The 20947-nt window shown below is 44.5% G+C and overlaps 1 protein-coding gene across 5 annotated transcripts in view; it reads left to right on the plus strand.

Moving 5' to 3' along the window:
* TXNDC11 (thioredoxin domain containing 11) overlaps nt 1-20947 on the plus strand; it is a 152644-nt gene that overhangs the window by 85756 nt on the left and 45941 nt on the right. For all 5 annotated transcript variants that reach the window (XM_033963037.1, XM_033963035.1, XM_033963036.1 and 2 more), the window contains 2 exons: nt 2002-2114; nt 10872-11072. In XM_033963037.1, coding sequence (XP_033818928.1) covers nt 2002-2114; nt 10872-11072 — 314 coding nt within the window. The remainder of the gene's footprint in view (nt 1-2001; nt 2115-10871; nt 11073-20947) is intronic.

Here is a 20947-nt window from a genome sequence, read left to right on the forward strand (position 1 = left end):
ATTGATAATAAAGTTAGCAGGAGACTCAAGGGCCAGATCCTGATGCCAAAAATTGGTTATGGGAGCAACATGAAAACAGTAGCCAAATGTCTCCCCTCCTGAAGAAGCAACTAAAAGTGAAACTCGAGTAGAGGGGCTGGTTAGGAAAGCTGCACTGCACGATGATTTAAGTTGGTGGATAAGAGCAGCAAGGTTTAGACGAGAACCAAACCTACCGAAGAAAGCAACAAAGCTAAGTAGTGAATAACAGCTTCAGACAAAAGTTACAATGTTACAAAGTGTTTCTGAGACCAGTGAAAAATTAACATTGCTACTAAAGCGGTTACAGGGACTGTGAAAGTGCAGTGATGGTCCCGATGACAACTTATGCTTGCTTTTACACTTCTCCCTCCGTATTTGCAGTTTTTAGCTTGCTGGCTCCTCCCCCCAAATTACATCAGCTTGCATAGAGAAATTGCTGATTCCAAGCGTTTACAGAGAAAAATCACTGATTCCCGGCACTTTCTTCACGTGTTTTTGCCTCTCCTTCAGGAACAGGCCAGGTCTCCCACCATGTTATTCGCGGTTTCACCATATTCACGATGGTTTTTAATAGAAAACAGCGAATAACATATGAAAAAGTTATTCGCAGTTTTTCTGTATTTGCGGTTCTGTTAATCCCCTATCACAGCGAATACGGAGGGAGAAGTGTATAAGTTTTGAGCACAGTGGTTGGTGGTCTGAGCACTTTTTAATAATACACCTATTTTGTTTGATTAACGATTAGTAAACTTTGTGACAGTATTAAGAGTTAAATCTGCACACAGGCTTATAGTGACATTTTCTGAGCTACCCACATTGAAACAGGTTGAGCTGTTTCTGGCCAGCTTGGGAAGTGTGCCGTCCTCACACCACCGCAGGGGATTCAGTTCTAGAAAAATTAGATATGGCGCTCCAAAGCTTCTCTGCTTGTTTCACCTCCTCACACCTCCAAACCCTACGGCACACGTTCTCATGAAATGCTGCACTGGCATCGCTGCTAGCAAATCCTGACTGTCCCTGACTGTCTTCCATCAGGTAGGAAAATAATATTATCCCCTTCTCCCTGCCGGGAGCAAACAGCCTCTTCTTACCTAACCAGGAGCTATCTAAAAATCTTTGACAGGCCTTTTAAATTCACCTCTCCCCAAACTGCCATTAATTGCTTTGTAACGGGGTTAACTAGCTCCTTCTTCCAGATTCCCTCCTCTAACATTTATGGGAGAAACTTCAAATCACTCTTCTCCTACTAGTCCTACTGCTGGTTTAAAATCCCACACTTGCCAGTCCAGAATGTGATTCACCTGTGCCGCCAAGTAATATAATCTACGATTAGGTAGCGGCAGACCACCTCCCTCCCTTTTCCTATATAAAATAGATTTTTCAATCCTTGGCCTTTTTTTTTTCCTCTCCTCAAGCTTAATATCTCTCTGCAGGAAAATACCCCCCCCCCAAACAAAGCAAACTATATCTCTCCTCCCATCTACCCAAGTCCTTCTTTATAGTTCTAAATATCTTTCCAGAATTGTATAATTTACTCAAATGTGCCCCAATCTGAATGTCCAAATCTCTTATTGAGGCCTTCACCCATTTAAAGGGAAAATTTTTCTGTAAATACACCAGACATTTTCATCTAATCTACCTCTGTCTTATCCATGTTTACCAGAACTTCACCGTCCCTCAAATGCTTTCAATTTATGCATCAAGACCAGTAGCAACAGCAGAGGTTGCACTCCATTTAAAATAACATCACCAGTAAACAAGGCAATCTTTGAGTTCCTGTCCTGGTGATTCAGTTTCCAAAGTATTTATCATTTAGACAGATTGTTTACATTTCAGTAGTATAAGCAGTTAGCCTTTTAAACACAATGTACTGTATATCCTTATCACCAAAGATTAAAATTAGATATCGTGAAATGTTCACACATCTTATTTTTTTTGTCTTAATTAAAACTTTTAAAAAATGCATATATTCTGTTGCAGATTACATAGACACAGTTCGCTATGGAGTCATTACCAATAAACGAGTTGCAAAGGAGATCTCGCTGACAGACTCGGGGAGTGTCTACTTGCATAGAAAGCTCAATGCTTCTTTGGTAAGTGCTCATAAAGATAGCTTGGATGGAATAATGAAGCTTCCCAGAAGTTGGGACTAAGTCATTGCAAAGAAATACTTGAAAAAAAAAAAAACATGTAAATTTTTTAAAATAGTGTGCATTATTTATGAAATAACCCTCGTACCATGCATACTTTTAGGCATGACCGTAGAATATAATAATAACCAAACAGGGCCAGACCATTGGTCCATCTAGCCCAGTAACCTGTTTCCAACAGTGGAAAATCCAGGTCACGAGTACCTAGCAAAAGCCCAAACAGTAGCAACATTATAATAACACGGAAGAACATTCCCACACTTTCATATTTTTGCGGGAAATGGTTGGGGCGGGAGAAGTGGTAAGAGGACACGTGACTAGTCAATCATAAAACAAGATGATTATGTAGAAAAGTGATGTAATTTGCTTTTGAGATATTTAATAAATAGTATGGAAACTTTTTGGAGATCCCTCGTAACATGATGTCAGCATAATCCCAGCTACAAAAAATCTGTCGAGACGAGCAGAAATATTTTCAGCAGCAGCGCCTCAATTATGGAATTCACTGCCTGGATATATCAGAAAAGTTGCTCTTGTTTCTTGAAAACATTTATTTTCAAAGATGCTTTTGAAAATTAAAATTCACTAATCAAATGCATCTCTGCAGATTTCCTGCTTTTTAGTCCCCTCCCATTATGTGATCCTTCAACGTTGCCTTTTTCTAAAATTATGTAGTTCTACCCAAGTCTGTTTGTCCTGGTAAAGGTATGTGCAAATTGTTTTTGTTACCACTTTTTTTATACAGTGGAACCTTGGTTTACGAGCATAATTCGTTCCAGAAGCATGCTCGTAAACCAAATTACTCGTATATCAAAGCAAGTTTCCCCATAGGAAGTAAGGGAAACTCGCTTGTTTGGTTCCACTTCCTCCTCCCCCCCCCCCCCCCCCCGCGGCCACCGGCATTGCTCCATCCCACCCCATCCCCAAAAGATCCCCCCTCCCCCGAGGCCACTGGTGCGCTTCCATATCCCCCTCCCCCCCCCACCGTGAACCGGCATCGCCTCCCCTCACAAACGCCCACCCACCCAAACTGAAGCCTTACCCCATCTGCCACCGGCATGCAGCACCAACCCACAGGAGGTGCCAGTGCCCGAAGATCGTGCTGCTTGCCGGACTGGGCCTTGAGCATCTGCGCATGCTCAAGGCCTTCTGGCTCCCGCCTCCCTCTGAGATTCTTGGAGAGAACGAGAGCCAGAAGGCCTTGAGCATGCGCAGATGCTCAAGGCCCAATCTGAAAGCAGTGGGCACCGGCACCTCCTGTGGGTTGGTGCTGCGTGTCGGTGCCAATTGGGGGTAAGGCTTCAGTTTGGACAGGCGTTCATGAGGGGGGGCGATGCCAGTTAGTGGAGGGGGCGGCATTCGCGGGCGGGGGTCTCACAAATCGAATCAACGCTCGGTTTACGAGATTTGTGAAAATGTTTTTGCTCGTCTTGCAAAACACTCGCAAACCGAGTTACTCACAAACCGAGGTTTGACTGTACTTGTAATTCACTTTGAAACTATGTTATAAGCTTATGCATCAAATTTTAGCGAACATGAAACATGATACTAAGCCTTCACTTCATCTGGTGGTCCCAAAAAGATATCAATTGAAACTGCAACTGGCAATTGAAAGTTCAGCCAAACATATGATGGCATCCTTAAAGAATTATCTTGCAGATCACTTGGATTGCTATTTTACAGTTACAGAAACACACTTGGCAATAATTTTGCTGGATCCAGGGTTGAAAGGTCATGTAGATCTGATGACGATCAAAGGGTAGAAGAATGCAGTAAACAGACTGAATGCTGATAACAAACCACCAACAAAACATCCCTAAGAACATAAGAATTACCATCCCGGGACAGACTGAAGGTCCATCAAGCCCAGTATCCTGTTTCCAATAGTGGCCATCCCAGGTCCCAAGTACCTAGCAAGATATATAGGGCTTTATGGATCTTTGGACTGTCCCAGTATAGCAATTCTTAAAGGGCAGACTGGATGGACCATTCAGGTCTTTTTATCTGCCGTCATTTACTATGTTTAAAACAGATTTTATGCTGCTTATCCTAGGAATAAGCAGTAGATTTTCCCAAGCCATCTTAATAATGGCCTATGGACTCCTCTTCTAGGAAATTATCCAAACCTTTTTTAAACCCTGCTAAGCTAATTGATTTCACCACATTCTCTGGATAGGAATTGCAACCTAAAACAGTAATCTAGACTAAAACACTTTTTATATAAAAATCCGAACAGAGACTCTAAAGGTTACACTATTGCCTAAACTGACTGCTGAAAAAGCAATGTTACTTACCGTAACAGTTGTTATCCAGGGACAGCAGGCAGCTATTCTCACTAGTGGGTGATGTCATCCGACAGAGCCCCGATACGGACATCTTGCAAGCATGTCTTGCTTGAAGAAACTCAGAAGTTTCGAGATGCCCGCACCGCGCATGCGCCAGTGCCTTCCCGCCCGATGTACCGGGCGTGTCTCCTCAGTTCAGGTAGCTAGCCTGAGAAGCCAACCCAGGGGAGGTGGGTGGGACGTGAGAATAGCTGCCTGCTGTCCCTGGATAACAACTGTTACGGTAAGTAACATTGCTTTATCCCAGGACAAGCAGGCAGGTATTCTCACTAGTGGGTGACCTCCAAGCTAACCCCAATGGGATGGTAGGAGAGTTGGCAACTTAAGAGAACAAATTTTGTAACACTGTTTGGCCAAACTGTCCATCCCGTCTGGAGAAAGTATCCAGACAATAATGAGAGGTGAATGTATGAACCGAGGACCAAGTGGCAGCCTTACATATCTCCTCAATCGGTGTCGATCTGAGAAAGGCTACAGAGGCTGCCATTGCTCTGACCTTATGGGCTGTAACCTTACAGGGAAGGGATAATCCAGCCTGGGCATAGCAGGAAGAGATACAAGCCGCCATCCAGTTAGAGATGGTGCGCTTCGATACAGGTCGTCCCAACTTGTTTGGATCAAAGGAGACGAAAAGTTGAGGAGCAGTTCTGTGTGGCTTTGTGCGATCCAAGTAGAAAGCTAGAGCACGTTTACAGTCCAGAGTGTGCAAAGCAGATTCCCCAGGATGAGAATGAGGCTTTGGAAAGAACACTGGAAGCACGATGGATTGGTTGATGTGAAATTCAGAGACCACTTTAGGCAAGAATTTTGGATGAGTACGGAGAACCACCTTGTCATGATGGAATACAGTGAACGGTGGATCCGCCACTAGGGCCTGAAGCTCACTGACCCGACGAGCTGACGTGAGGGCCACCAGAAAAACCACCTTCCAGGTGAGATACTTAAGTGGAGCCGTGTTGAGAGGTTCAAACGGAGGCTTCATAAGATGAGACAGGACAACATTGAGATCCCAAACCACAGGAGGAGGTTTGATAGGAGGGTTGACATGAAAAAGCCCTTTCATAAATTTGGAAACCACAGGATGAGCAGACAAAGGTTTCCCCTGTAGAGGCTGATGGAAAGCCGCAATAGCACTCAGGTGGACTCGTATAGAGGTAGACTTGAGACCAGACTGAGACAGGTGTAGAAGATAGTCCAATACAGAAGATAGGGAAGCTCGCTGAGGTTCCGTGGCATTGGAAATACACCAGGAAGAGAATCTAGTCCATTTTTGGGAATAGCATTGTCGAGTAGCAGGCTTCCTGGAAGCCTCCAAGACCTCCCTCACTGCTAGAGAGAACTGGTGAGGAGTTATGTTGAAAGGAACCAAGCTGTCAGGTGGAGAGACTGCAGGTTGGGATGAAGTAGTGAACCTTGATGTTGAGTGAGTAGTGAAGGAAACACAGGAAGAAGTACTGGCTCCCTGCTGCTGAGTTGAAGTAGAAGGGAGAACCAAGGTTGTCTGGGCCACCGAGGAGCAATCAGAATCATGGTGGCGTGGTCTGATCTCAACTTGACTAGAGTCTTTTGAATGAGAGGAAAAGGAGGGAACGCATAAAGGAAGCGATTCCCCCAATCCAGTAGAAAAGCGTCTGCCTCGAGGCGATGAGGAGTGTAGATCCTGGAGCAAAACTGAGGCAGTTTGAAGTTGTGGGGGGCTGCAAAGAGGTCTATCTGAGGCGTCCCCCACTGTGCAAAGACTTGATGAAGGGGGTCGGAGTGGAGCGTCCATTCGTGAGGCTGGAGAAGACGACTCAATTTGTCTGCTAAGACGTTGTCTTTCCCCTGAATGTAGACAGCTCTGAGGAAGGTGTTGTGGCGGACTGCCCAATCCCAGACTCGAAGAGCTTCCTGGCAAAGAGGGGCCGAGCCCGTGCCCCCTTGTTTGTTGACATAATACATGGCGACCTGATTGTCGGTGCGAATAAGGACCACCATGTCGTGAAGCAGATGTTGAAAAGCTAGGAGAGCATTGAAGATGGCTCTGAGCTCCAGGAGATTGATTTGATGGAGTCGTTCCGCACTGGTCCAGAACCCCTGAGTGCGAAGACCATCCAGATGAGCCCCCCATGCATAGTTCGATGAATCGGTTGTGAGAACTTTCTGGTGGGGAGGAGAGTGAAACAGCAAACCTCTGGATAGATTCGAAGAGGTCATCCACCAGAGAAGAGACTGCCGTAGAGCAGGAGTGACCACAATGTGACGGGACAACGGGTCGGACACCTGAGTCCACTGAGATGCCAGGGTCCATTGAGGAATTCTGAGATGTAGTCTGGCAAAAGGCGTCACATGAACTGTGGATGCCATGTGGCCCAAGAGGACCATCATGTGTCTCGCCGAGATGGACGGGCGAGAAGACACCGACTGGCAGAGCAGAAGGAGAGCCTCCATGCGTTGAGGAGGAAGGAATGCTCGCAGATGAATGGTATCCAGAACAGCCCCGATAAAGGGGAGAGACTGGGTGGGCTGAAGATGTGACTTGGGGAAGTTGATCTCGAAGCCCAGACTCTGCAAGAAACAAATAGTAGTCAAGGTCGCCGAAACGACCTCTGGAGCTGACGGTGCCTTGATGAGCCAGTCGTCGAGGTATGGAAACACCTGAAGACCCATGTTCCGGAGTGCAGCGGCCACCACCACCAGACACTTTGTGAAGACTCTGGGAGACGAGGACAGGCTGAATGGAAGCACTCGATACTGCAGATGTAGATGTCCCACCCGAAATCTGAGAAACTTGCGGGAGGCCGGATGAATCGGGATGTGAGTGTAGGCCTCCTTGAGGTCCAGAGAGCATAACCAATCGTTCTGCTCGAGGAGGGGATAGAGAGCAGCAAGGGTCAGCATACGGAACCGTTCCTTGACCAAAAACTTGTTGAGGACTCGAAGGTCCAAAATGGGACGCAGATCGCCCGTCTTCTTTGGAACCCCCGATTTTGCTGATCTACAGGCACCGGCTCGACGGCTCGAAGCCGTAGAAGAGCCTGCGCCTCCTGCAGAAGAAGAGCGGTCTGCGTCGAGTTGGAAGGATACTCTCTTGGCGGGTGGTCCGGAGGGGCCCGTTGGAAATGAAGAGAGTATCCCTCTCTTACGATGGTAAGGACCCAAAGGTCCGAGGTGATCGACTCCCATCGATGATAAAAATGGTGGAGTCGACCCCCTATGGGAAAAACAGGGGAAGACAGAACGTCGGTTATGCTCCCTGGAAGAGAGTCAAAAAGGCTGAGTAGCCTTGGGTGCAGCCGGCATCTGAGGCTTCTGTTGAGTCTTCTGTGGAGGCTGCCTCTTCGCAGGCTGCCTCGCCAGGGGAGCCTGCCTCGGTTGATAATGCCTCTGGTAGATTTGAGGCTGTCTAGAGGGACGAGACTGCTGAGGCTTCGGTTTAGGGCGCAGAATAGACTGAAAAGACTTCTCATGGTCCGAAAGCTTTTTAGTAACAGTCTCGATAGACTCATCGAACAGATCCGCTCCCGCACAAGGCACATTAGCCAGTCTGTCTTGGAGATTCGGATCCATATCAATAGTGCGAAGCCAGGCCAGGCGACGCATGGCGACTGAACAGGCCGCAGCACGTGCCGAGAGCTCGAAGGCATCGTAGGAGGATTGCATCAGCTGCAGCCGCAACTGGGACAGGGTCGCCACCACCTCCTCAAACTGGAAACGAGCCTGAGCATCGATGAAAGGGATGAACTTGCGGAGTACCGGCAAGAAGAAATCCAAATATGAAGAGAAGAAAAAATTGTAATTGAGCACTCGAGTCGCCATCATCGAGTTTTGGTAGACACGTCTACCAAACTTGTCCATCGTTCTCCCCTCCCTGCCCGGAGGCACAGAAGCATAGACCTGGGAAGGGTGAGAACGCTTGAGAGAAGACTCGACCAGAAGGGACTGATGAGAAAGTTGAGCCCCCTCAAACCCCTTGTGGTGAACGATGCGGTATCGAGCATCCAGCTTACTGGGAACCGCAGGGATAGAATACGGTGTCTCAAAACAGCGCATGAAAGTCTGGTCCAGCAATTTATGCAAAGGAAGCCGAAGAGTCTCCGCCGGAGGGTGAGGCAAATGCATAGTATCCAAATACTCTTTAGAATATTTAGACCCAGTGTCCAAAGTCACATCTAAATCATCCGCCATCTGTCGGAGAAAAGATGAGAAAGACAGTTGGTCTGCCAAGGCCGGCCGACGAGACGGACTAGACGAAGTGGAAGCCTCCGGGTCCAGGGAGAGCTGAGACCGGCATGGAGAATAGGAGGTAGATGGTTCCTCATACTCTGGTCCCTCCGGCTGGGATACATCCGACGATGAGTATCCCAAACGCTGCATCTTTTTCTGCGGAGACACCTCCGAATGGCGTGAGGAGTGTCGAGATGAGTGTCGAGATCGATGCCCCTCCCGGTGACGGGATGGGGAGCGAGATCTTCTGTGCATCGCACGATCCCCTGAAGCCTCTAAGGAATGGATGGGGCTCGATGCGGTGGATCGCAGAGGTGGTAAGGATGCGGACTCACGCAGTGCCACCCAAGTCTGGTATGGAGTGCGGAAGAACTCCTCCTGCGATGCAGTATGCCCAGGACTCCGATTATCAGGGGCCGCCCCAGCACCCTGTTGTCGTGGAGGTGTGATGGGCTCTAAAGGTGGCCTATCAGGAAGGGAAGCCCTTCTGGAGGATTCTGCCGCCCTCCGCCGATCCCCCTCGTCGAGCAGCGAGATCGAACGACGAGGGGGAGGGGGCGGACCGCCCCGTGAAACCGGTGCCGGGATGTCACCCTGAATGTTGGCGATAAGCCGGGGTCCCATAGTCTGCATAAGCTCGACAAACTGAGCTTCTAGCAGGGATCGAAGCGAAGCCGATATGGAGGGATCCGCACCGAAAGGGGGTCCTCCTGCACGGTCTTCGCGTTCCTTCGTGGCCAAGTGCTTCTGCTTGTTAGCTTTAGGCACTTTGATGACCACGGGAGGGACAGTGGAAGGCGGTACCTGAACCGAGGAGACGGAGGCAGGCGCCGTTGCTGAACTTGAAGCCGTAGCCGGTGTAAACGATGCTGGCTTCACGATGCTGGATGCGGGAGTCGTCGATGCAGGTTTCGAGCGGACCGGCGAAACCCCAGCAGACGTAGAAGCAGACAGATCCTTGGCAGTCTCCATCTTGAACATCGACTCCCAAAGCAAGCAACGCCTCTTAAACGAGCGCGCAGTGAGCGTGGAACAAGGCCGGCACGATTTCGGAACGTGTTCCGGACCAAGACACTGCAGGCAGCGTCGATGCGGGTCCGTTAACGAAATCGCACGCTGGCACTTGCTGCACTTTTTAAAACCGGTGATTGGCCGGGACATAGGCCGGAAAATCGACGCTGCAAGGTCGAAAGCGGTAGGCCGCAGCCACGAGGCCGGCCCGGCCGAACCGCCGGAAGAAATAATTTTAACTTTTTTTTTTTTTTTTTTTTAAAAGAAAGTAAAAACGAAAGAAATTCAAAGAAATAAACTAAAACGCGGGTAAAGAAGGCAAAGAAAAAACTGAAATTCAGTCAGCGCAGAATGAAGATAACTTCTCAGCTCCGCGGAAAGAAAAGAACTGAGGAGACACGCCCGGTACATCGGGCGGGAAGGCACTGGCGCATGCGCGGTGCGGGCATCTCGAAACTTCTGAGTTTCTTCAAGCAAGACATGCTTGCAAGATGTCCGTATCGGGGCTCTGTCGGATGACATCACCCACTAGTGAGAATACCTGCCTGCTTGTCCTGGGATAAAGCAGAGTACTGAATTAAAAAAGTAATAGAGAAGGACAATTGAAGCCCAAGTTTGAATGCCAGCAGGTAAGATATTCCAATGGAGTTTTTTCCCCCTTCGCAGATCCTCACTCAGCACCTCTGGGAGTGTACCTTGGAGTGTACTTAGTGACCTGTTATACATTTCTGATTCTAATGGTGCCTTGAGCAACTCTGTTAAAGCATAGACAACCCCTCTTGCTCCAGCATGTATTTTCAGTTGGGTGTTTTCTTTTATGTGTGAAGAGGAGAGCACATGCTCATGTACAGATGAAGAGAATTTTGAGACCTTTGTTCGTTAGTTTTGTGGTTTTACAGTGTTATATTTATCTTTCATCTTATTTTAGTCATTTTTATGTGCATCTATACTTTTTACTTTACTTTCTAATATTATATATACAGTAACTGTATTATTTATTTTTATTTTAGTTTGGTGTATGTGCAGTGCTTCTTTTTCCCCCAAAAGGCATTTATCAAGTATATTAAAGTAAACTAAAACCTTCAATTCAAGACCTTTTCTTTTACATTTTCTTGTTTTTTTCTTTTGTCCTCCTAAGGTCTATCCACGTGAAATTCTAAATTACACAGCTCAGAATATCTGTAATTGGGCCTTTGAAAACCGAGAAACACTCTTACGCTGGCTGATGCCCCATGGAGGCAAAAGTCTTCTTATGAACAATGAACTGAAGAAAGGGCCGGCACTCATCCTCTTCATTCCTTTTAATCCCTTATCAGAAAATGATCCTCTCTTAGCTGAGGTAAGTGATAACTCTCCAAACTCTTGCTACTTTTCACATATATTGATTAAATTTTTTAATCACACAATTAATCGCATGACTCAAGTGTAAAAGAGTTGAAAGAAATTTAGCATGCACAACCCTACTAAAAAATAAAGGCTGCCTTTTATGAAACCGCATTAGGCTTTTTTATTGCTGCCCATGACAGTATTAGCTCTGACACTTATAGGAATTCTATGAGCGTTGGAGCTCAACACTACTGATACAGAACAAGGAATCCCTCCTTCATCCCAAACCCTCCCTTGTTATCACTAACAGTGTGGTTTTTTTCACTGAGCAAGTAAATGCTTTCTCCCTTTCGGCTGAAGTATCTGCTATCATTGAAGAGTGTAGAAAACTTTCTGTTAAGCGCTGTTACTGCTTCATATGAATGAGATTTTCTTCCTGGTGTGTTTTGTGTTCTCTGGAACCCATCACCTGTCCACTTCCATCCATACTTGACTACCTTTTTTATCTCTGGTCTAAAACCAATGTTTTTCCCCTTACTAGGCATTTGCTCTCTTTTCATTAGAAAAACAGTATTTTGTAACTTTTTGCCCGACCTTTGTCCTTTCCCTAAAGTATCCAAGTTTGTCTGTATTGTCAGTCTGTTGTTTATCCCCCTTTTAATGTTGTATACCATATATTTTTAATGTTACTCGCTTAGTATGTAATAAGCGATTTATCAAATTTAAATAAACTTGAAACTTGGTTTGTGTATATCTGTGTTATCAGTGCGTTTCGCTCTCCCTTGGACAAAAAACCTTTGTCCATCTTTTGGTAACCCATTTCATGAAACTACCTCTCAAGCCTCTACCTGTTTCTTGCTATCTTAAAGTCATATTGTCTGCTCTCATGGATTCTCCCTTTGAGCCGCTTACATCTTGCTCTCTCAAACTACTCATTTGGAAAGTCATTTCCTCATTGCCCCCCACCTCTGCACACCATGTGAGTGAACTTCAAGCTCTTGTATCAGATCCTCCCTACACAAGATTCTATCGCAACAGAATAGTGCTTCAAACTCATTCAAATTTCCTACCCAAAGTTGCCTCAGAATTCCACCTCAGCGAATCCCTGTTTTCTTTGCAAAGCAACATATACATCCTAGAGAGGCAGCTCTTCATACCTTGGACTTCAAACTTGCTCTGGCATACTACCTGGACCAAACAAAACTTCATAGAGGATGTCCCAGCTTTTTGTAGGTTTTGGCCTTAAAAGACTTGAAGTTCTTGTTGCCAAGATAACCGTCTCCACTTGGCTATTGGACTGTATCTCCTTCACATATACTCAAGCTGTGCTGGCGCTCCAGGGTTGTGTAACAGCCCACAGCGTCTGAGCTATGGCTGCTTCAGTGGCTCATTTCCACTCTGCATCTATTGAGGAGATCTGCAAAGTGGCTACTTGGTCCTTCATCCATCCCTTTATTTCTCTTTGGAACAAAACTCCAGGAGAAATGATTGGTTTGGACAAGCAATTCTGCAAAATCTTTTTACTTCCTGAGCACCTACTTTCCCTCCAACCCTCTTGGGTTTTGCCAGGATCATATTTATATATCCATTCTCCTTGTTCAGAGTCATGATTCTGGCAGCTTGGGAGTCCCACATGCAAGAATAGTCTGCCTGCTTGTTCTTGCAGAAAGCAAAGATTCTTACCTGTAGCAGATATTCTCCAAGGACATCAAGCATATATTTTTACAACCCACCCACTCTCCCTAGTTGGCTTCTTAGCTTTGTTACTGAACTGGCCAGTCAACATTGGGTAGGAAGCACCAGCACGTGCGCGGTATGGGCACTGCCTAAACATTTAAAGTAACAGTGCACTTGGTAGTGTACGTACCATGTTCCATGTATGTTGTCACCCACATGTGAGAATATATGCATGCTGCCCTCGGAGAACACTTGATACAGGTAATTTTCTTTGCTATATGTGTCATATTAACAAGTGCACTATGGGGAGTAGTTTATAAATTGTCTGTATGGGTGAAAAGTACATTCCTACTTTTCATTCCATAGATTTTGTTAGATTATCAAAATAAAAATGCTTCCCCTCCCCACACCTACTAGCTGTGTGGATACTTTTTCTGAGTAGGCATATAAACATATAAAAACTCTAATCACATGTATGATTCCAGGAATTCACCCCTCCCCACTAGCAGGAATTCACCCTGCCCCAGTAGTAGGTGAATTTACATACAAAATAGTCCAACACATGCCATTCTGCCCACATTTCATGTCAGGCGGTTCTGTGAAAGCCCATTCCAGCAAGTAATGCACTTCTTTTACCCATGGGAGTGGCTTTGAAGATTATACTAATTCAATCAGGTTAACCACTGTGCCATATTGTTTTTATTACTGATGTTGAGAACAATGGCAGATGGATGTATTAAATGTTACTGTGACTGATACCTGTGTTTTATTTTGTTGAAATGTTTTAAATATTGTTTTATCTGCTCGAACCCCAATTAAAACCAAATGTTACCCTGTAAATAAAATTAAGTGACATTTTGTACTGATTGCTGCAATTAGTAACTTCATTCTGTTTCATGGTGATAAATCACCGTATTTCGCATCTGCAACTTAAGGTGGCATATGATAACTAATCGGTGATACTTGCTTGGTATTTATCTATTTTAAGTCTCATACTGAGCTTCTTACCAAATATATGCTTTCCATTGACACCTATACCCCTTACAAACTGATTAAGTATTATACAGTGAGAGCCTGCCTTCGTGTAAGACATTGAGGAGGCACATTAATTAGCTCTGCAAAGTGCCTCTCTCTCTCGCTTTGAACCAAATAACTGGGATCTTTCATTCATAACAGGATTCACCTCGGCCTCCACCAGGTCTGGCTTATTGGCACTAAATGAAGATGTAAATGTGGTAGGCATCTCAGAAATCTTGTGGGAAGAGAACAACCAGTGGGTGATGCAGGATATTAAGTTATATCAAAATAAGAATGCATCAGCTTGGTGGCAGTGTATACTATGGGGCTCATAATTGAAAGAGAAAAACGTCCAAAAACTGGCCTAAGTCGGCACTTGGACAAACATTTCTCAAAAACGTCCAAGTGCCGATAATAAAAACGGGTTTTGGACGTATTTCTAAATGACCTAGGCCTTCATAGTGCCGCTCAACGTCCAAAGCTAAACGGGGCGTTTCGGGAGGCGTGTTGAGGGCGGGACGTGGGCCGGCTTAGACTTAGTCGTACAGCATGTATAACCGAAAGTTTTACAACAGAGCCTAGACAGAACTTGGACGTTGTGACTTAGACCATGTAAAACATGGTCTAAGTCACAAAAACCCACCTAAAGTCACCAGATAAGCACTGCAAACACATAAAACAGACCCCCACACACTACCCCAGTGATCACCAACACCCCCCCAATAAAAATTTTAATCATACTTTAAAATTCAGCCTCCAGACCATCATCACCTGGTCACCTGGCATAGGAAAGCCTAGTCGTCCAGCCCAGAGGCAGCTTAACCTTTTCCTATCATGTGTCCCGAATGACGGGACATTCCAAAAATGTTGTTGCCATCGTATGTCCCATACTAATAAAGAGCCAGGAACACAAAATATTTGAATTTACAGACTTATGACTTATTTACATTATGTTTACAATAGCTTGTAAATGATAACGGTGAATAATATAAAACTTTGCTAAAATAATTACGATTAGAACCAGCGTAATGTAAAATTTATTACGATAGGAAAAGGTTAAGTCGTCTTGGGGGTGGGTTAGGGAGTCATGGAGAGGAGGACCCATGCCCATAAGCCCCTGTAATCACTGCTTTGATACTTAAACATGTGCACTCCCTTATACACCCCGAAAACCCTTTTGTACTGGCATATAAGTGACTCCTGCAGCCATAAGGGCTATTGGGGTGGTAGATAAGTGGGTCTAGGGGAATCTGGAGGTGGTTTGGGGAGCTCACTGTAACCTATAAGGGAGCTGTAGGGAGGAGAAGACACCCTTTTTGTGAAGTTCACAGCAGTGCCCTGTAAGGTACCCCACTATTTAGGTGGCATGTCTGGGTGTGCAGTCCATCACTTTGCAGACCCCTCCCACGTCCAACAGGGCTTGTTAGGCGTTTTGGACTTGAACATAAGAAATGCCTTCACCGGATCAGACCATAGGTCCATCCAGTCTGGTGACCCGCACACGCGGAGGCCAAGCTAGGTGTTTTCTGATGAAGACCTTGATTGCCCGTATCCCTCAATGTGATTTGCAAGAAGGTGTGCATCCAACTTGCCCTTGAATCCTAGAATAGTAGTCTCCATCACAACCTTTTCCGGGAGAGCATTCCAAGTGTCCACCATTCGCTGTGTGAAACAGAACTTCCTGACATTTATCCTGGGCCTGTTGCCCCTCAGTTTCAGTCCATGACCTCTTGTATGAGTCACATTTGACAGTGTGAATAACGATGTTTCTTGCTCTATTTTGTCGAATTCTTGGATGGAAAGTAGGATGAAAAAGTGGTATAAAGATAGACGATTTAGTGGCTTGGATGATCAGGTCGGCAGGTATCTTTCGAAAATGTGTCTTAAGCTGTTTTTTTTACTTTGGACGACTTGAGAGATGGACGTAAACGGACTTAGACGTCCCTTTCGATTATGCCCCTCCACATGTTTAAATATGGCTTATAGGATAAAAGTCGGGCAGGTAACAAAATGCAATGTGGAATCTTTAACATGGGGCGGCTTATCTGAGAGTTTTTAAACCTACATCAGCGGTGGCCTATACATGGGGAAATACGGTAGATAGAAATTCAGTATGTGAGAGGAAGAGTATAGCAGTGAAGGGTGTACTACCATCCATTTGAACAGGATAGGAAACAGTGAAATGCTAAGAAAATTAGGAAAGCTAACAAATATGATAACACAATAATATTGCAATTGATTGGTAATGTCTCAATAGGCTATATTACAGCAGTAAAGTTTCTAGCACCTGATTCTGGAGTCAGTAACAGAGAATTGGCACTCCTTACTGGAATATCTGAAATGAGATACCTGAGTTTCTGAGAGCTCCAAACTCTTTGCTTCTGATAGATTAATTCAGAAGATGGTAGCTCTGTGGTTTGGCAAGCTCCCACACTACTCTTGCATGGAGATATATTGTCTGCCAACACAGCTTGTCTTTGAAAGCTCATACCTTAATAAATTGTTCAGCTTATAAGGTACCATTAGCCTCTATCATTTATAGTACAGCATCATCTGTAGATAAAGTTCTTACTTAGCAGTAAAAAGCATACAGCATCAGTGTTGGATAATATTCTTATTTATGTAATAAAAAGCATCTCAGCTTACAAGGAAGCTATATACAGAATTACATTCATATAAAGAGTTGCTTTCTTTCCTATGCTCATTTCTCATCCCCTCACTGAGAGTCAAAAATCTTCATTAAAAAATGGGTATTTTCAATATGTTCATCTTTGTGCTGATGCTTATTGAACAGCACAACTTTGCAAACATGACGATATCTGTGAGCTTCCTATATAACATAGGTCAAGCATCCTGTTGTGATGTATATACCTCTGGAAAAGAAGAAAAGAGCCTTAATGGGGACAGACTGTATGGGCCTTGCATTCATAATATGCCACTGTATTCAATGCTAAATAAATGTATTTATTAGTATGAGATGGTAAATAAATACAATTGAGCAGACCCAGTAGTTTTTTGCTCCTTTTAAAGTCTTTGCCACTTTGGATTCAAAAGGGCTAAAGGAGAACTAGCATATCTTTCCACACAGGGCCACAATACTGACCAGTGTGTGCCAGTGACATCCATTTCTACCAATATGTCTCTCTCTTGAATTACTTCTTTAGGACTCCTTTTACAAATCCACGGTAGAAGTTTCTACTGCAGGCTGGCGAGGTAATTTCTCCGATTCTCATAAAAGCATAAGAATTGCCATACTGAGATAGATTGAAGGTCCATCAAGCCCAGTATCCTGTTTCCAACAGTGGTCAACCCAGGTCTCAAGTGCCTAGCTTGAACCCAAGTAGTAAAACATATTTTTTGCTGGTTATCCTAGGAATAAGCAGTGGATTTCCCCAAGCCATCTCAATAATGGCCTATGTACTTCCCTTTTAGGAATTTATTCAAACCTTTTTAAAACCCCGCTAGGCTAACTGACTTTATTCTTCGGCAATGAATTCCAGAGTTTAATTACACGTTGTATGAAGAAATATTTTCTCCAGTTTGTTTTAAATCTACTAGCTTCATGGCATGCCCCCTAGCCCTAGTATTTTTGGAAAGAGTAAACATCTACCCTTTCAAGTTTCAAGTTTATTAGGTTTTTATATACCGCCTATCAAGGTTTATCTAAGCGGTTTTACAATCAGGTACTCAAGTATTTTCTCTATCTGTCTCGGTGGGCTCACAAGGAGCATTGCACAGTTTGAACCCACAACCCCAGGGTGGATCCAACCACTGCACCACATACTCCTCTCAGTATTTTATAGACTAATATCATATCACCCTTGAGCTGTCTCTTTTCCAAGCTGAAGGGCTCTAGTCGTTTTAGCCTTTTCTCATAGGGAAATCGTTTTCGCTGCCCTTCTCTGTACCTTTTCTAATTCTGCTATATCTTTTTTGAGATATGGCAACAAGAATTGCACACAGTATTCAAGGTGCAGCCGTACCATAGAGTGATACAAGGACATTCTTTTGACTGGCACCAGCATTATGGAATTTATGCAGATGCCATCTATAAAAGATTTAAAGTTTTGTTGAAGACCCATTTCTTTAAGCAGGCTTTTAATCTCTGCTGGTTATACAACTAGATCTCACTACAGCATTTGACCTGGTAGATCATGACATTGTACTACAAATACTAGAAACAATAGGAATCGCAGGAAAGGTGCACACATGGTTTCAAGGATTCCTACAATCCAGGACTTACAGAGTAAAGACAAACAAAGAAAAATCAGAACCATGATCCAACCCCTGCAACGTACCCCAAGGGTTGCCTTTATCCCCAACACTCTTCAATCTCTACATTGCATCCCTCGGCACCTGCCTAAACAAATTAGACTTAACTTTTTATAGCTATGCAGACGACATCACCATCCTCCTTCCTTTTGATCAACCAACACCCTCCATGACAGACACACTACATAGAACACTAGAAACAGTGGCAACATGGATGAAAGAACACACACTAAAACTGAACCCAGACAAAACAAAATTTATATTTTAAAAAAAAAAAAAAAAACCCAACCATAACAAACTTAGTAATAAACTCAATCACATACCCCATTCAACCCACCCTAAGACTTCTGGGAGTGATGATAGATAGATGCTGTACCATGCAACCACAAATCAATAAAACAATATGGAAATCATTCGCAGTCAAGTGAAACTTAAGACAAATCCAAAAATTCTTCGACAGAAAATAATTCCAGCTCATGGTCCTAGGACTTCTAGACTACTGCAACATCCTCTTTCTCCCCTGCCCCGCAGTCATGATAAAACAACTACAAACAGTACAAAACAGAACCCTGAGACTGATCTATTCGCTGAAGAAATACGACCATATCACCGTCGCATACCTCAACTCACACTGGCTCCCAGTACAAGCAGGAATACTATTCAAATTTTACTGTCTACTATATAAGGCCTGAATGGAGACAGCCCAGCTTATATGAACAACCGCCTTATCCGAACTACCACAACTACGCAAAGAAGAACCCAGACACAATTCATGCACCCCCAATCAGAGGCGTCAAATGCAAAAAAATGTACGACGGCCTACTGGCCATGCAGGCAGCGAAACTAGACCACCAACTATCCAATCTACTGACCATGACACCAAACTACAAAACTTTCAGAAAAGAAATAATAACCCTGCTATTCAAGAAATCCATCAAAACAAACTAACACCGCAAGAAGCACTTCAATCCCCCGAAGTAATCCGTTCAAGTCTGTAACTCTTCTGGAAATGTCCAGATAACCTCTTATGTAATCTGCCTTGAACCGCAAGGTAATGGCGGAATAAAAGTCACTAATGTAATGTAGTATGAAGGAAACTGGACTGTTCTTCAGATATCTATTCTAGTCTAACCCCCTCTTCTACAAAGCCGCACGGTAACAGCCCCAAAGCCCTTTAAGAAGAGGGGGTAAGCCTTTTAACAGAATGTGAGACAGAGTGAATGCAGTCTTGGGTGAGTTAGTTCTGTTCTATTAGTTATTTATTTTTTAGTTCCTTTTTTATTTATATTGTTAACTGCTTTGGTCTGAAGCGACATATCAAATTTTAAAATAAACATAAACCTGATTATCCTACTGTTGAAGTCATTGCACTGAACAAGTGTTCAGTGTTGTAGCCCTTGACCTCTTTTAGGTATGGACTAGTAGACCACAGAAATGTGGAGCGGGATTTGAGCGAGGTGGTAAATTGATAACAAGTGATAAACATTATTTGGAAATCAGCCGCAGCAGTTCTCGTAGAAAGCCTGTCTGATACAAGAGATGTTCACAGAAGGGCACAGTGCCCCCAGCAGTGCTAGCAATCATGTCACTGTCACAGAAAAAAGGACATTGTCCACAGCATATCAGTATCAGGGTTCAAAACATCCTTTTTATTGGCATCGTGGAATCTTTTACATGCATTACCTTCTTGAAAAACAACTTGGCTGATATTATGTATTGCTCATTTATGTGGCACTGGAGTGATTTTAAATAGAGGCTGTAACTAAGGAACTACAGTATTATGTAACTTGTTTACTGCAGAAGAAATAGGTTCCTTCGGCCAGCTAAGTTGCATTCAGCTCTAGAAGGATTTGCCTGCGAGTCATTTGCGCTGCATGAAGCTGTCTGTTTATTGCATAGCAGCAGAAACTGCTTTGTGGTTCAGTGTTTGGAGTGAGCTTAAGTAGCATTTTTTTTACGGGAATGCTTTATACCTGGTTCTTTTCATGGTAATTGGTCACATTTTCTCCTGCCTTTGCATCAAGTTGCAGGGTCCTCACAGTCAAAAGAAAAACCTGTCAGAACTTACCCCCTCCTTTACTAACGCGTAGTGCGGGTTTTAGCACTGGCAACAGCGATAACTGCTCCGACGCTCATAAGAATTCTATGAGAGTCATAGCAGTCACCGCTTCTGCCAGTGCTAAAACCCGCACTACGCATTAGTAAGCATAGAAGATGACGGCAGAAAAGGGCCACGGCCCAACAAGTCTGCCCACTCTAATGACCCACCCCCTAATTTCTTCCTTGAAGTGATCCCACATGCTTATTCCATTTTCTCTTAAAATCCAGCACGCTGCTGGCCTCAATTACCTGCAGGGGAAGACTATTCCAATGATCAACCACCCTTTCGGTGAAGAAATACTTCCTGGTGTCACTGAAATCTCCCACCCCTGAGTTTCAACGGATGTCCTCTTGTCGCCGTAGGTCCTTTAAGAAAAAAGATATACTCTTCTACCTGAATACAGCCCGTGACATATTTGAACGTCTCGATTATGTCTCCCCTCTCTCTACGTTCCTCGAGTGAGTATAGCTGCAACTTACCCAGCCGTTCCTCATACGGGAGATCCTTGAGTCCTGGTGGCCATTCGCTGAACCGACTCAATTCTCCACACATCTTTTTGATAATGTGGTCTCCAGAATTGTACACAATATTCTAGATGAGGTCTCACCATGGATCTGTACAACGACATTATAACTTCGGGCTTCCGGCTGACGAAACTTCTTCGGATACAACCCATCATTTGTCTAGCCTTGGAGGAAGCTTTCTCCACTTGATTGGCAGTCTTCATGTCTTCACTAATGATCACTCCCAAGTCCCGTTCTGCTGCAGTTCTTGCTAAGGTCTCACCATTTAGGTCTGCATGGATTTCTGCTGCCAAGGTG

Source organism: Geotrypetes seraphini, chromosome 11, assembly GCF_902459505.1.
Source record: "Geotrypetes seraphini chromosome 11, aGeoSer1.1, whole genome shotgun sequence".
In the NCBI taxonomy this organism is placed as follows: Eukaryota; Metazoa; Chordata; class Amphibia; order Gymnophiona; family Dermophiidae; genus Geotrypetes; species Geotrypetes seraphini.